Raw genomic sequence first — 16,593 nt, 5'->3', positions numbered from 1 at the left:
GTGTTCCTTAATTCACAAGTGATTTTCCGTGTATTTTTGTTCAAAATTTTTTGTGATGCTTTGTTGGACGTATTCGCCTCTCGTGGCAAAGTTCGAACTAACAATTTCGAAACTTTAAGTCGTTCACGTTAATTTTGTCGTGCCATTTCCGCTTTCGCTATTGGAGAGCGCAACTTACCCAACTTTAGCAGATGAAATTGAACTCAAAAGTGCATATACAAGTAACAATTTGTTCACATAGTGATTGTTCTGAAAAATGACTTACGGACTAACTAGACCATGGCAAACATATTTGGTATTCATAATTAACCTTGTAAAAACACTCATTATGCCATTAAAATGATTTTAGAGTGAGATGGGGAGAAGGAAAAAGAGCCAAAAATTTTTAATGAAATTATCATCAAGACCTGTATTAGTGAAAATTATTTCTTTCTTTTACACTTAGGAACACGTATTTTTTTTTTGAGTTTTGAAGACTCTTAGTTTGAATTTTGAATGCGACTAATCCAGTTACAGAAAAATATTGCAATAGAACTTTTTTCAATATTTCACTATGAAATCAGTCCATTTTCATTTCAAATTTGATAAAACATAGCGGTTAATAGACAGTTGGAAAAGAGCCGTGACCGTAAGGAAACAGAAAAAGAAATTGTCGAGCTTCCAAGAAAAAAATTGACATTGAGGCTCTTTGATTTTGTAGAACAATTTATAATTCACAACATTTTGATACAAGTAAGCCGATTTGAGACTACTGGGTCAACGGGAAAACATTTCATTCCGCTGAAAAATCTGAAAATTAAAACCCACTTTCGAAACTAACTTCGATCTCATTTTTCGCCTTTAGACTTTTGATGTTAGATAGTGGAGATTGCCTCCATTTTATCAAAGGAAATTAACTGAATTTAAAAATAAACCAAAAATCAAACATCGAAAAATCAAATTTGAGCACGAGTAGTTTTTAAGACTTTTTCCTATAAAAAAAACAAAAAAATCACCAAGACCTATATAAGAGTATTCACTAAGTTCATGAAACTTATTCAAATCAAAATTCGATTAACCATTGAACCATATACAAATAAAGTTTTCCAATGGCTAAGAAACACTTCTGTGCATCTAGACAGTTCACACTAGAAGCTTTTATTGGCTTACCTGAATCTTATACTACGGTTCTAATGAACCTAGTTTCGGCAAGGACAGCTCTATTTAGGCGATGAAGTTGTCTAAACTCTTCGCTGAAAGAGAAGTTTTCCACCGCGATAAAATCTCGTTCTTTCACATTTTCGAACTTAATCAAAGCGCGTGTGTTGTTAAAATGTCAAAAAAATTTATGTCAAACATGAATTAGTTTTTTAGGTTTATATATATTTTTTTACAAACTTCTGATAAGTTCATGTATGCATTTAATTTTATGTCGGATTTAAGCTTGACCTATTCGACTGCTTGCCATGGGTTCTTGCCTGTGTTGATATAAAAATGTACCTAAATTCTTCGTTTAAGGAATTTGAAGCCGTACATTAAATACCAACAACTCAAAACACGCATTCTGCAAACATCCAAACAAACAAGTGGTGCTTTAAAAGTGGTGATTTATTTAGAAGACATTTTGAAACAAAAATTAGGAGAATTCTTGTGATATTTTGAGGTTTCTAGTTGTTATTTATACAGACTTCACAAAATTTGTTTAAAAGAGGAATCGTTCCGCTTCCACGCTCTTACCTATTTCGTTTCTCGGGTTCCTAAATGCAGCTTTTTCTTTGAAAACAGTTTGTACAATAGTAAATTACAATTTGAAATGATTTGATCATGGTCCTCATTTTATACAATTGGGAAATTCATTTGGGTCGATTTACTACATACGAAACCAAAACCAGAGGGAAATATACAAGAAAGACTTTATCCAGCATCCTAATTAGAGAAACAACATCAAATTAGCACCTCGGGTCAAATGTGTTAGACCGAAAACTTAAGTGTGCCCAAAGTAAAAAATCCAACTGTTTTCAAATTTCATATTTGCACCCCGTTTGAAAATGAAAACTTTGAGATTACCGTTTTTGACTCTTGAAGTCTTAAGCTTACCATAAAACACGATTCCGGTTACAAAACCAACCTAAAATACAAAAAATATTTCAACCGTTTAACTTCTCTAAATATAATTTGTAAGTTGAATGACAATTTGATGATGCACAAAAATCACATACTTGCAAGAAATTCATTATGATAACGAAACAAAATTCATAGCTATCACTATCAGAATTCAAATTTCTCCATATTATAACTCATCTCCTAGCAGTAGAAAATAGGCTGAGGGACATTAGTGAACTTATAAAATTACAAATAGTTATACCTATTTTGGTCTGACCAAATTTTCAATTTTTTTTTTGAAATTGTGTACACCAACTAATCATTATATTTCATTTGGGGTGAGTTACATTCTCGTATGAGCATTCTTGACCCGTTTGTTGGCTGATAAATGGCCATTGGTTAGCCTTAGCTGTTGATCACAAGCCGGATAATTTTAGGGCTTAATTTATTGGAACAGATTTTCTCAGTTCACTAATGTCTATTGTCTATATACAAAAAATTCACTTTATACCAGAAAACTTAGTTTGCAATAAGGAACAATTTCACAAACCACTTGAAAGAAAATCAGCATTATAAATTAGTTATTTTTCAGTTTCTCATCGCTACAAAATATTCAACCACGGTCACAATTACTTACCAAATAGAAGCAGTACTTTCTAAAATAATTGTAGAATGATTTTAAACTTATAGTGCTTTTCTTTTAACCTATATTCAATGACTTCAGCAAAGCAAATTTCGCAATCAAGTTTTGCAAGGAAGAGACAAGAAACAAAAAATAGACCAAAATACAGCGCTGCAACCAAATATAAAGATTAAACTATGTCACTGTGCCCATCTGTGTTTCCATTTGCCACTACAATATTGCTTCCATTATGCTTTCCACTTACCAGTTTCTGAACAGAAGTTCCCCCAGCTGATAATGAAACACCATCTAATAAAGACTCCGCTTTGATATGTTGCAATGTACTGCTCGGAAGTGATGACTCATCAAATACGACGTTGAACGCTAAGCCGAAAGCTACAAACCCGAATACTATTGTAGCGTACATGTAAGCGTAAGTTGAGCCGACTAAGAATACGAAGACAGAGTCGAATACTGATAGTGAGAACTCGGCTAAGAAGTACATGGAGTCGAGGATGGCCACATCTGTTCCCACTCCACGAGGATGAACAGAGTCCCACATGAACACCTGAATCAAATGGAGTGAAAGTTATTTTTGATTCTGAAAACCTACTCCCATAATAAATATTACTTTTCTTAAAAAAGCTACCACAAGTGTTCAATATAACTCCGAATCTACTCCAAAAAAGTGACTTCTCAATACGTGCTAGTTTAAGAAAAATCGCATATTTAATGAATTTTTGAGAATTCTTTGATAAATTTGGGAGAAAAATCTTCAGTTTTTTTATAAGTATTACGGGAGATGGTCAATTTAGTTGTGCATCTAGTGGAAAGATATGATGGCTCAAAACATGTAGCTTTTGAGAAATTAGTTTTTCTGACCAAATAGAATTAGTAGATAAGAAAAGAAACAAAATTTAGTTTCCATAATTGGAGAAGTCATGAACGCAAGGAAATAAAAAAACTGACTGACTTTTTTTGAAACACTTCAACTTTCAAAACTCAACGAAAAGACACATTGCATTATATCTCTTAATTTCAAGAACAATTTATGATTGACGCTTTTTTGAACATAGCCAACAGACAGTTGGAAAACAGTCAATGAACGCAACTTAACAGAAAAAAAACTGACCTATTTTTTAAACCTGAAGTTTCGAACTCCAAACAAAAAAAATAGATGGTCTTAAGATTCTTTGAATTCCTAGAACAATTTATGATTGAAATTATTTTTGATAAGTAACCCAATCTTGAGAAAACTGGATCAATAAGTAATTTTTTCAATTCGCTGGGAAATCTGAAAATTAAATTCCACGTTCGAAACTAGAAGTCGATCACGTTTTTCATATCTTTACACTTTTGCGTTTCAATAGTGGAGTTCGCATTCCATTAAATAAAGGAAATGAGCTTTAGAAAAAATCAAAAGTCAAACCGCCAAAAAGAAAATTTGAATCTGAACAAGTTTTAAGACTTTCTTTAAAAAAATAATCACGACCTACAATCATATAAAAAAGTTACCCAATTTAAGAAAACTGGACCGATAGGTTAATTTTTCATTCCGCTGGCAAATCTGAAAATATAAATCCACTTTCGAAACTTTTGCTGTATGATAGTGGAGTTTTCCTTTCTTTCAAGGAAATGAGCCAACTTAAGAGAATGAGAAATTAAAAGTCAAGCAAGCAAAACATCAAATTCGAGCGTGAACAAATCTTAAGACCTAAGACTTTTTGATTTAAAAAATAATAATAACGAAAGACCTATATAAGAGTATTCACAACGTCCATGACTTTTCATCAGTATTTTTAAATGTCAATAGAATATGGTAAGCTATCAGTGGGAGTTTAATAATCCTTTTGTCTATCCTTTCGTTAATCTAAACTTCAATGATAAATAATTTTTGTTTTGAGCATTTGTTTGATTGTGTTGATATCATGTCGTGTACTTGTTTGCAGAACTAAATTCTTTCTTTCATTCTTAACTGTCAGAAAAAAATCAAAGAATTAAATGTGCGACTTTGATTAGGAAAAAAAGTGGCTGCTCGTAAAACACTAAGCTGGCTTGTCTAATTGATTTGATAAAATTATAATTTGAATGGTTCCGAAAAGAACAAAAACCTTCTTTGTATCATAGAATCAGTTTTCACATCGAGTCAGTTACGTGTCATTTTCAATATTTGAACATAGCCAATCGAAGATTTGACAAGCGCAATGAACGCAAATAAACATAGAAAAAAACACCGACTTTGTTGAAAAAATCTCAACATTCGAATTTTAAAGAAAAAAATAGATGCCCTTTAAGCTCGTTGAATTACTGGAACGATTTATGACTGGCGCTTTTTTTTTATAACATTAACCCAACTTGAGAAAACTGGATCAACAGGTAAGTTTTTATTCCACTGGAAAACCAAAAATTAAATTCCACTTTCGAAACTAGAAATCGTTCACGAGTTTTTGCGCCATTTGCACGTTCCTATTCGAAGAGTGCTATTTACGTCACTTTCAGCAGATGAATTTCAACTGAACTCAAAAAACGCATTTATACCTAAGTGCATCAATATTTTAAGACTTTAAAAAAAACAGAAATCAGCAAGACTTATATAAGAGATAAGAGTCTTCACTACTACGTTCATTACTCTTAAACAGCCAGATGCAATAAAACAATTTTTTCAGAAGGGACCTTAAAACAGCATCAATTAAGACTAGTGGCTTTACAGACGTTTGCCTCACCATTGCACACGTAATTCAACTCGTTAAGGGATCGAGCGTGATACCATTTAAAAACAACTTCAGTTATGCTTCAAAAAGACTTTAAAGTCATCAACCGCGAAACACTGGTCGCAATTATTTTTCTTTTCAGATTCGCAGCGATCAAATCATTCCCAACCCTTTTTCTACGTCGATACCTTATTTATTCGAAAAATTCAAGATCGACAATTTCATTAACGTTTACAGCAGCCCATTTCTTTTTAATATCAAACTTATCATCAAAACTCATTAATAATCATCAATTGTAAAATGATCTACTGTTTTCCTCACCTCTTCCCTGTCGTGATACTTTGTAAGCAGATGGAATGGAATAGACAAGAGTGCTCCCATCAGAAATCCAGGGAATAGGGACATGATGACCATAGTGACAGGCGAAGGCCATAGGACCATACAAAGAGCAGCCACAGTTGATGCTAGAAGAGTGGAGACGAGGACTAATTTTACCGACCAGTCTCTTAGTAGAGTTCGGTGGAGGAGAGGAAACGCACTGCACGTTACACAGTGAGCCAGCAGACCCATTGAGCCAACATTCACTCCTGAACAAAACTTCATTAAAGGTGTTTAGTATGAAACGTTGGTGCCAAACTTTTTAAATATATTTTAGGAAATACGATCCTGAACAAAATTAATTAACCTGAAACAACTCATTTTTGATGTCACAATCTACTTTTCACACATTCAAACAGGCAAAAAATATCAACTAAATTAATTAACTTAAGACACACCCCCACCGTCTTGTGACCAATTAAACAACTCAAAATCCTCAATATCGACAACCATTTTACATGAACTAAATTCATTTTTCGAAACAGAATTTCATTTAGATTGTTCTTGAATAGCATGCAAACCTCAATACCAATTCGAATTGTCACACAAAAGTGTGTGTAAAATAGTCAAATCTGTTCTCAACAAACACCACATTTTTATTTTCACTTTATCGATTTTTCATAATCAATGTGAGCACTTCGTCCAAAAACAGACTTAGCACAATGAATACACGCAGGCAAGCAAAATGGCTATCAAAATACACATCAGATGAAAACGAGTTTTTATAGTTAAAGCCAAATTGTTGGCAATATCCGTTTCGGTCAACGAATCTGAACGAAGATAATTCACCTAAGATTACTCATTTCGACGTCGGATTATAGTTTCTCACTGATTTCCACACGTAAAAACTGGTTACAATAAATGAATAAACCTAAATTGCTTTAGTTTTTCCCTAAAATAAATAGCTCAAGGTCATTGATATTGCCATAAATTTTGCATTAACTATAAAAGAAGAATAAAAACCACGATTAGCTGAACAGTAGTACAAGGTTTCGACAACAATGATCAAAAGATTAGAAAGTTTCTTTTGTAGAAAGATATACCCGCAGATTGCAAAATGCCTTATAAAACAGTTTATTTAACCATTATATTAAAGCAGAAATTGGTTTTCAATCTGGTTTAAAACAATACCACATTTAAACCCAAGTCAATGCGACAAATCAACACGTGTCCCACTTCCAATTTGCATTGATTTCTAGTCAGTTTGTAATTGAAACAAATTAATTTTTTCACTGATTCCAGAGTATTTTAAACCACACAGTAAAAACAAGGTTCAATGATAGACTCTATATCGTCCATAGGACATAATCAATTCAGTGGTGCGTCTAAAAACTGATGTGCCAGTAAATCGAAAACAGGAGGGGCAGATTCTTAAACTGCAAATGCATAATACTGCTTACTGCATTATTTGCATGAACCGAAGACTCAGATTTGTACAACAATACATACTATTCGCAGAACAAAAATTGAAATTGAAATAAAATGTATCTTGCCATGAACCTAGAACTTATAACCATAGCTCACGAAAAATCATTTCCATGATCTTTGAATACAAAACTGATATAGTTTTTACGTGTTTGGTTTAATGATCCAGCAAGTTCCTGATATTTCGGTTAGCTGAAAGCATCCCAATAAATTAAATTTTAATATCAATGAAAAGCAAGACTATACCTTCGTCGTAGAGTTCATTTTTGAGAGGACCGGCTTCTAAAGTCGGATCGCCATCAAACACCGCTTCGCCAACAAAGTCAGTGAAGAACAGATTGTAACTCATAAGACTAGTCCAGGCGAAGAACTGGAATACACACAACCGGGTGAAACACTTTGGCAACTGCAGGAGTCTCAAAAGACCAGTGGGGCACAGGTAGTAGACACCACGACTGATAAATGTCGGAATTCCTTTCGCTTCGCCTACAAAAAACACATTTTTATTGGCAGTTAAAACAAAATAAGAAAACATTTTATCATGGCATTGTCATCGTCAATTATGAACCTCTTTTGTGAGATCTATTTTTGTGTAAATTGATGACTGACGATGACGAAGCTGATGTTGAAAACCGAAACTTCATAATAATGTTGTAACTCATTTTATCAAATCTGTAGTGTTAATGCTGAATGTTCCGAACTTTAGTTCTGAGAATTTTACATGCAATTTGGTCGAAAAACTACAAATTGTTCCTATGACACTATGATTTGCTTTGTCGGTTACTTTGTATGATGTCGCCAAAAGGTTTCAACAGACAGTATAAGAAGAATGGTGATGCTCACTTTGCTCACCTGATTCCTGCTCTGAAGAAAACTTAAATGAAAATAAAAATCTACACAGAGGCGAAGTAGAGCTTCACGCCGATAGCAATCCAAAACCTAATGACAACTAACGGACAATAAATTATGATCTGAGACATTTTCTATATAAACTTAAAACAAAAAAACAGAAGATAGCTAACAAAGATCGGGTGAAGTGTCAATGAAAAAACTGACATACTTTTTGCAACTTTCAAGTATCAGAATAATAAACACACAGGCGAAGCAGAGCTTCGCGCCACTTGCGATACACAAAGCCATTTACTCGCTAAAAAATTGACATAAGGCCAAAAAACGACACGCAAAATTTTCAAACAGTTGTTTCAAACTGAAAATTATTTTGATGAAAACCTGTGACAGAATTGAACAACAGCAAGTAATCAACTAACTTGAAAAAATTCAAGTGACGCTACACATTGCGCTACAGTATAGACAGTGGAAAAAACACAGAAGCCGAAAAAAACTTCTGAAAAATTAAGTTGAAAAAATTACTTGAAAATATAACTTGAAAAAGTTGGAAAAACTACAGCTACAAAAACTTCATGTTTGTATCAGATGAAGTTCACAAGCAGCCTTAAAAACAATTGGAAACCATTCACTGAGTAACAAAGGCGACAAATTTTGAATCGAAACCTGTTGAGCCGAAAACAAAGCTGTTGTCATAAAAATATTCATTGTTTTAAAAAATTTTACGACCCATCCACACTGCAGCACATAATCTTGAACGAAATTACCTTGCTTTCATAATTACGCAATACAAGATGACCAAGTCGGAAAAAAACTGTTTAAACTATTCAAATTTGTTTTAATTACGCGAAATCAGACTTGGTAAATTTACACATTACAAGACTTTTAGTTTTGTAAAAAAAACTGAGTAAATTGGAACAAAACCCATGCTGTAAAAAGTAAGCCAATTAAAACTCAAACAGATTTTAAAAATGTGCGTTTTAACACGGAAAATGAACCGACTGAAACTAGGACGAAAACCATGAACCGAAAAAAACTTATTAATTACAACCTGAAACAGTCTTTACTCAATTACTTCTTATATGATGGTAGTTTTATATGAATTTCAAGAATTTGAGCATGTCACAAGTGGAAAAATCTTACTATTCTGGTCCAGTTTACCATACCTAATAAAAATTACCATTCTGTGAACAACGTTGTTCACGGGGAAAAAGCAAGGGTAAATATATCAAAAAAAGCTCTCTAAATTGCAAAGGTATTTTATGCTAAACACATTAAAATAAAACTAGCACAATGCGAAAACTGGATCAATAGGTAAATTTCTTCTTATTGCCGCCAGAAAACCTCAAACTTAAAATCCACTTTCCAACCTAAGAGTCATAAACGATTCTTCGCTTCATGAAAAGATTCTGATCAAACTTTCAGTGTGCATTGGAATCAAATATTTATGTGTTGCCAACTTCGCAGACGCACAATAGCAAGTAAAAAGGCGCCGAACAAAAGCAAAACTACGTGCCGAACAGAATCAACACAACATAGCCTACAGACCGTGGGAAATAAGCCAGGGAACGCAAAGAAAAAGATCACGTTTCAGCTATTTCTAATTTCAACGATCTTTTTATATTCACATTTTTTACACAAGCGAAGTAGCATTTCGCGTATACGAGCAAAAATATGACCGATAACACTACTCTGGGAAAAACTGAATGAGTAAAACTTCGAATCAACAAAACTTTTTAAGTGGCGCAGGGCAATTATGAGTCTACATAAATGCTAGGTGATTCAAGCCAAATATGACGCATTAACAGTACCGGTCAATTTGAAAAATAAAAAGAAATTTACCAACTAACATGCCTCAATTTATAGAGCGGACGCATTTTAACTAGTATACAAAACAGTTCATCTAAAAAATCCGACCCCGCCCAGGTTTGAACCCTCTTACTTTGTTGCTGATCGCCGTTTCTACCTCTACGCTACAGATTCACGATACCTTGAAGCTTAAGTGCTATTTGTAATATAATAGTCTAAGTTAATATCCTTAGCATTCGCTCTACTTAATAGCGGGTTATTGATCAAAACGAACACTTTCAAAATGAATACATTTTGTCGCAACATTATTTGTGTCGCAACAATATTTGCTACTTAGGTTGGAAAAAAGATAGTTCATACTATAACACAAGCTTTGCTTGTGTAATAAAACCAACCAAGTTGGAGAAAAATGGAGACGGAGGCGAAGCGCTGTTTCGCGCCACTTGTAATACAGCAAACTAAGTCAAAATAAGAAAACAAAAAAGACAAACAACAATGTTTTTTAAAGAAGCAGAAAACTTTTCAAGGAAAATTTTGCAAAACATAAATTCAAACTTATAAACGACTACAAATAAGCATACGTTTTTGAAACACAGCATTGTCTCAGTTAAAGTTTTTTATTTGTTTTATTAAAAAACTATTTCAGTTGTCGATGTTGGTTTGATTATTGCCAAATACAACTTGCTGATACCAAAGTTTTTCTCAGTCTCTACTTAATAGAGAAGCCTATAAGTACCAAGAATCACAAAAAAAATCAAAATACCAACATAGAGTTCTACAAGTCGAACAGAGCAGCTTCTACCCGCTATTTATGGCTGCATTGGTGGTGCCGCATCAGCAGCTAAGCGGACAATGCAGCGCATAGCTGAAAAACTTAGCGAAAAAAGGTATGAAAGCTACTCAGAAACAATAAACTATAGAAGAACTAAGATATGCTTCGCGCTGCTCAGGAGCGCTATCCTTCATATACGGGGGAGCAGATCACTGCGTAAGACGCATTTAATACATTTCAATTAGTGCTATTATAGAGGAGGGACGGTTGAAGTAAAAACCTTCTATGACAACGCATTAAATACTGACTTGACTTAATTCCTGCAATATTGTTTATTGATGTATTTATATAATGCTGGTATGGGCCCTATCCAGCTTGTGCACGACCGTACCTAAACGGAAGGGCCCCTTTTAAAATTTACCTTTTTTTGAAACAAAGCCAACAGCTTCAGTCGAAAACTAGGAAGCCAAAAAATTGTCGGCAATTGAAACTTATTACTCACTCAGATTCGTTCGATTAACTTGCTTTAATTCATTTTAAAGAATCTGCTGCTGCCTTTACAATTTTTTGCAACCTATTCACTCAGAGTCAAATTTTTCAATTTAGTTTCGGAATGAGAATGTTCAATTTAGTTTCGGAATGAGAATGGCACAAAAATATTCTGATCAAAATTTCATTCGAGCAATTAGGTTGATTATTAGAAGAACAAACTAAGCCGGCAACAATTGAACCGCAGACTAATCAATCGTAAACAAATTATAATTAAATACATACCAACCGATTAAAAACATGGTCCAGCTGAGACTTGAGCCCCAGATATATGGACCTTCAAGCTGACACTATATATAACAAAGCTCCAAAACCATTGGAGTTTCATAATAAAGCAAGAACAATTTCTTTATTAAAATTGTTTTCGGGAAACAAAAGGTCTTGTTCTCGATTACACGACACTTGCTCCCGCACGTGTTATCAGAAAGCAATTGTTTTCAGAAAAAAAACTGGAACCTATTTTGATGCTAAGGGTCATTTACAATTGTTTGCACCATTTCTACTTTTGTCATTGGAGAGCAAAGATCACCTGTCCTTTACCAAGTAAATTTGAATTGAAACTGAACAGAATTCAAAGTCAAACTTTGAAAAAAAAAAATATGAGTGAAGCGTGAATAACTTTTTTTTCCTGAAAAAAGGGACTAAAATAAAAACCACTCTTCGTGCATTGTCACATAATAAGAAACGAGCAAAACGTAAATATAGTAAATTCACGTGCTAAAAATATATGCTTCCCCGAATATTAAAGTTTTCCTATTGCAATCGTTTTAAAAACTGTACCTTTCTGGATGATGAGTGCGTCATTTTTTGTGTCTAATTTGACCCTTCGACCTGCTTGCAGCCCGTCTTTTGAGTACCGTAATGCGAAGAACAGTGACATCACAAAAAGGATGAACACTACAAAGAAAACTCGCTCTTCTTGAGTTACTGCCCCAAAGAATGACAAGAAATTCGCCCTCTTTTTCCAGTCCAAGGAAGTGATGAGATACCCGATTACGCCCCCAACCCCAATCATGAAGGAGTAGACTTGGTAGAGTTTGTCACTTCCTGTCGTACCCAGAGGTTTGCCCATATCCGCTAGCAACGCCTCTATTTTGAAAAAAAGAATTTCCGGTTGCCGTTTTCCAAGAGCACAGATTTATAGTAGCATTTTCTAAGGTTTTAAAATAAATCAATCAGCATCTGATAGGCCCACAGATTATAAACGATTTTTAACTCAACAACTCATGTTATTTGTCCAACGCAAAAACAACGCAAATACGAGTTCAACTTGTGTCTTCGTTCATAGCTAATTTGAGCTCTTCGCTAAATTGGAGTCTAAATAGCAGAAAATTCAGACCAATTTTTCGTAAAACTTAAAAAAAATTCAAAATTCCTTTTCAATGCCGATTCACAACTAATCAAGCTGAATTATCATACATCGCGTGAAGAATCAACAATAGCTAGAGAAAAAACACCTTAAGACCAGCGCCATAGCTCATCCACTCTCCGATAGTGGTCGGAACAACAAGTCAATACTAATACTCATAAATGCTGCTTAGATTTTTTTTTTCAATTCATGTTTCTTCTATCTCTGAAACTCATGAAAACTTTCTTTTCAGTTTTAAGGGTTCTCCATTGATCTTAGTCTGATCTTTTAATCAATTGGCGAATAGTTCAAAAAAAATAGTTACCAAATGGAGTTAATGCAACTTGCGAACAGAAGTCAAACAGTACAACAAGGCATGTAATCGTAACGAATATTGCTACCGAATTTTCAGTGCCCCCTCCTTTGCTAATGATTGAAAATAATTCTTTTTCGTCATCAAAGCCTTTGGGGGAAACTTCGCTCGACCCTGATAAAAGAGTTAAGATATAAGGCATGATTATGAATGAAGCAGCAGCACCGATTGATAGGAACAGAATGAACGGTTTCCGACGGCCATATCTCGACTTCAGATTGTCACTTGCTTCGCCTTAAAAAATCATTTCGGTTTGTTTAGCACATACTTTCAACATACTTTAAATACATGAAAGTTACAACTCACCTATGTAGGGAACGAAAAGAAAGCCTAACAGTGGCCCTAGGCCCATGGTCAGAGCCATAGTGGTTTCGGAATGCCCACTTTTTCGCAAAAGAGGAGGAATATAAGTAAAACCAGCACATGCTAAAACTTCAAGGCCGCATCCCAAAGTATTTATCAGCAGCGCAGCACGTAGATTGAAGTGTCCGCTCATTATCAAGTACCTCTAAGGTTAAAACAGCTCAACCCATCTGAGCGCTCGGCGATTTAAAACCACGATTGAGAAGACTACGCATAATTAAAACATATCGCTTGCGTTATGTACTCAATCTCATTGGCATAGCTACATCTGAAACAAATTCTATTGTTTTTTATTTATCTTTTTGAAAATTGTTAGGGTAGATAAAACTTTAAAATACGTGTTCGCATATTTTCGAGAAGGACTAAGAGTATTAAAATATTGTTATTCCCCAGAGTCGACTTCAGACTGGTCAACCTTGGAGTCTAAATAGCAGAAAATTCAGACCAATTTTTCGTAAAACTTAAAAAAAATTCAAAATTCCTTTTCAATGCCTATATTTTTTGCGTACGAGCCCTTGTTTTTTGCAAAATGATTTTTTGGAACGCTACGATAAATTACTAAGAAATTCGTTATGCAAGGTCACTAACGTGAAAATGGATGATAACCAGTTTTTACAAGCAGTTCTCCCGGCAGCCAAAGGTGGCTTGGGCGTTTCTTCCGCTCGTCTACTCGCTTTACCCGCTTTCTTAGCCTCAGCAGTAGGAGCGAAAGATGCCTTGAGCGAAATCTTTGGTTTGGAGCATGTGGATGGAACCTATGATGATGCGCTTAAACGGTGGTTTGACCTTGGAAAAATTGAAATGGCTCCGGAAAATGAAATCCAAAAAAATTGGACGGAGCCAATTTTTGACAGCGAAATTGCAGACTTGATTTTACGACTCGAACCAACGGACGTGAAAAGGTTCAACGCGTTCCAAGATAGATTTGGATCCCAATGGTTGAACGTCATCCCCTGCAAAAATTTAAGGTTAAAACTGTCGAACCAACAACTCAGAATTGCGATAGGACTTCGATTAGGATCAAAAATATGCGAACGGCATAAATGCGTGTGCGGAAAAGACGTTACCGAGGATGGTTGGCATGGTCTTTCTTGCCTCAAAAGTGCAGGGAGATTCTCTAGGCATTCAAACCTGAATGCCCTTATAAAGCAGAGTCTATCATCTACTCACATTCCGTCTGTTTTAGAACCACGACACCTCTACAGGACCGATCAGAAGCGACCAGACGGTTTGACGCTCGTTCCATGGGCTGATGGTAAGCAGCTCTTGTGGGATGTAACGGTAGTAGACTCCTTAGCCCCTTGCAGGATTAATGCCGGGTCTGTTTGTAACCCTGGTACGGCTGCCGCTGAAGCGGAAGAGCGAAAAATTGACAAATATAAAGATCTTGCAAATGATGGATATCTTTTTCAACCGCTAGCTTTTGAAATTCAGGGCGCGGCCGGCCCCAGCACAGAAGTTTTTTTGAGCAAGCTTTGTAAGAACCTAAGCATATGCACTGAGGAACCCAGAGCAGGCAGCTTTTTAAAACAGAGAATCTCCCTGGCAATACAGATTGCGAACGCCGCTTGCGTACTCGGAACAATAAATGACAAAATAACTTTCGACGAAATTTTTTACTTGTAACACTTGTATATTATATTATCTCGTGTCGAGTTGCGTGTTCTTATTGAAGAAGCGTAACCCGTATCGATTTTAAATGAAAAGGACTTAAACACTTGACATCTTCTTTTATCATTATCACTTCCATATCTAGAAAATTCCAAGGATTTTGACTGGAATACATGATGAAGGGACTCATGACTGTAACCTCGGTTACTATGATACTTTTGACCTTCTGATTATCTGCAAAAAAGAAAAAAAAACCTTATGTGTCGATTGTTGTTGCAGTTGGATTCCCAGTATCGTAAAAAATTCAATTAAGAAATTTTTTACGATATAAATATAAAATTTATTAAGAAATAAGAAACATCAATTGATCAAAACAAATGAACTACATCAGCAATAAAAGGGGGGTCAATTAAAATGAGCCCTTCCGTCATGCGAAGGTACGTGCACAGGTTGGATAGGGCCATACCAACGCTATATAAAAACATCGACAAAATTTTATGAATAAATCAAGTCTATTTTAATGAATCCAGAGAATTGTCAATTAAAATCTACCCTCCTTTGTTTTGACTCCATCATCAATGGGTCAAAACAAATAAGTTCATTCATCAATGAGTCACAGTCATAGTTTCTCTGTCATTGGAACGATTAGCCAAACGGTGAAGGCTAGAAAATTCTGGAGTTTCAAATTTTTAAATTTTCGAAGTATGACGTCATATTTCTGAGAAACGTCAGAAACGGCCATTTTGGCAGAAAACCGGAAGAAAAACACAACAACATTAGTTGCGATAGCGAAAACAACGAAGATTATGATTGAAAAACAACAACGAATTGCAGAAGTAGCAGAGACCGTTCTGAGTTGCAACTATTGTGTCGCTACAATAGTTGCAAGGCCGTTGCGAACCACGGTGAAGGGTGGAAGACAGCCTTCCGGGAGGAAGATAAAGGTCTTATTTCCCCGGATTCAGGAATCCGGAGGGGTCTCGGGACTGGAACTTTTATTAACTTGTATAAATTTTTAGCTTCCCTATTATGTCCTGAGTTGAATTTGATTAACATTTGAATTCATTCTACTAAGATGAGAAGCTAGGAGTTGGGGGAAAGGGTTGATCCATCTTCGATGGAGATGATGATTTTTATCTACTGAACAAAAACAATAATAATTCAATAAGTAGTAGTAGCCCTGTTTTTAGGAGAGACCTCGTGGTCTGGGGATACTGAGACCCCGACATGAGCTCACTATTTCTGCATGTAATTAAGTTAATTTGAGTGTTTTGACCGAAGCCGAAAGCAGTAACGTTTTTTGTCGACCCGATGTTAGAAAGACCAGCGAAAGTACTGGCTTGGTAGAGACGGTTAAAAACATGTAAAGCTCTGTTTAGACGTTAGCCAGTCGTCTTAGGACTTAGTTTTATTTTCCGTCGATATGTATCTTCCAGGCGAATGTTACATAGATGTTTTTATGGCGCTCCTGGGTGTTATTCCTTTTTAACATCATGACCGGCTGAACCGTGAACGAGCACTCCGCGCCGAGCGGATGCTCACATTAACGCCCTTAATAGGCCGAAACCGCCGGGGCGGAAGGGTAGTTCGGAATGCGAAAGCCTTCCAGATTACCGTGAATAGATTTTTAACCTAGTTAAGACCGAAAATTCACGAATCAGAAAGGGTGGGGGGATCGGCCATCCCCTCGTTCCCTGAGAGGTT

The 16,593-nt window shown here is 35.4% G+C and overlaps 2 protein-coding genes across 3 annotated transcripts in view; one reads left to right on the top strand and one right to left on the bottom strand.

Annotated features, from left to right (window-relative positions):
- Positions 1 to 16,593, top strand: part of LOC134855116 (splicing factor 3B subunit 1-like) — a 602,997-nt gene that overhangs the window by 320,333 nt on the left and 266,071 nt on the right. The gene's annotated exons all lie outside the window — the stretch shown is intronic.
- Positions 1,761 to 13,542, bottom strand: LOC134855118 (solute carrier family 45 member 3-like). 2 transcript variants are annotated; one of them, XM_063871524.1, is made up of 7 exons: positions 13,222 to 13,542; positions 12,868 to 13,149; positions 11,975 to 12,283; positions 7,465 to 7,704; positions 5,737 to 6,002; positions 2,970 to 3,272; positions 1,761 to 2,738 (listed from the first exon to the last, which is right to left on the bottom strand). In XM_063871524.1, exons 1-7 carry the CDS (start codon positions 13,409 to 13,411, stop codon positions 2,712 to 2,714), a joined length of 1,617 nt encoding a protein of 538 aa, XP_063727594.1. In that variant the 5' UTR covers positions 13,412 to 13,542; the 3' UTR covers positions 1,761 to 2,711. The 2 variants fall into 2 exon arrangements, with proteins under 2 accessions (XP_063727594.1, XP_063727593.1); XM_063871523.1 differs by lacking the exon at positions 1,761 to 2,738 and having other exon boundaries at positions 2,753 to 3,272.

This window comes from Symsagittifera roscoffensis, chromosome 10 (assembly GCF_963678635.1).
Source record: "Symsagittifera roscoffensis chromosome 10, txSymRosc1.1, whole genome shotgun sequence".
Taxonomy (NCBI): domain Eukaryota; kingdom Metazoa; phylum Xenacoelomorpha; order Acoela; family Convolutidae; genus Symsagittifera; species Symsagittifera roscoffensis.
The sequence above is the reverse complement of the archived record's forward strand: the minus strand, read 5'-3'. Positions and strand labels throughout refer to the sequence as shown.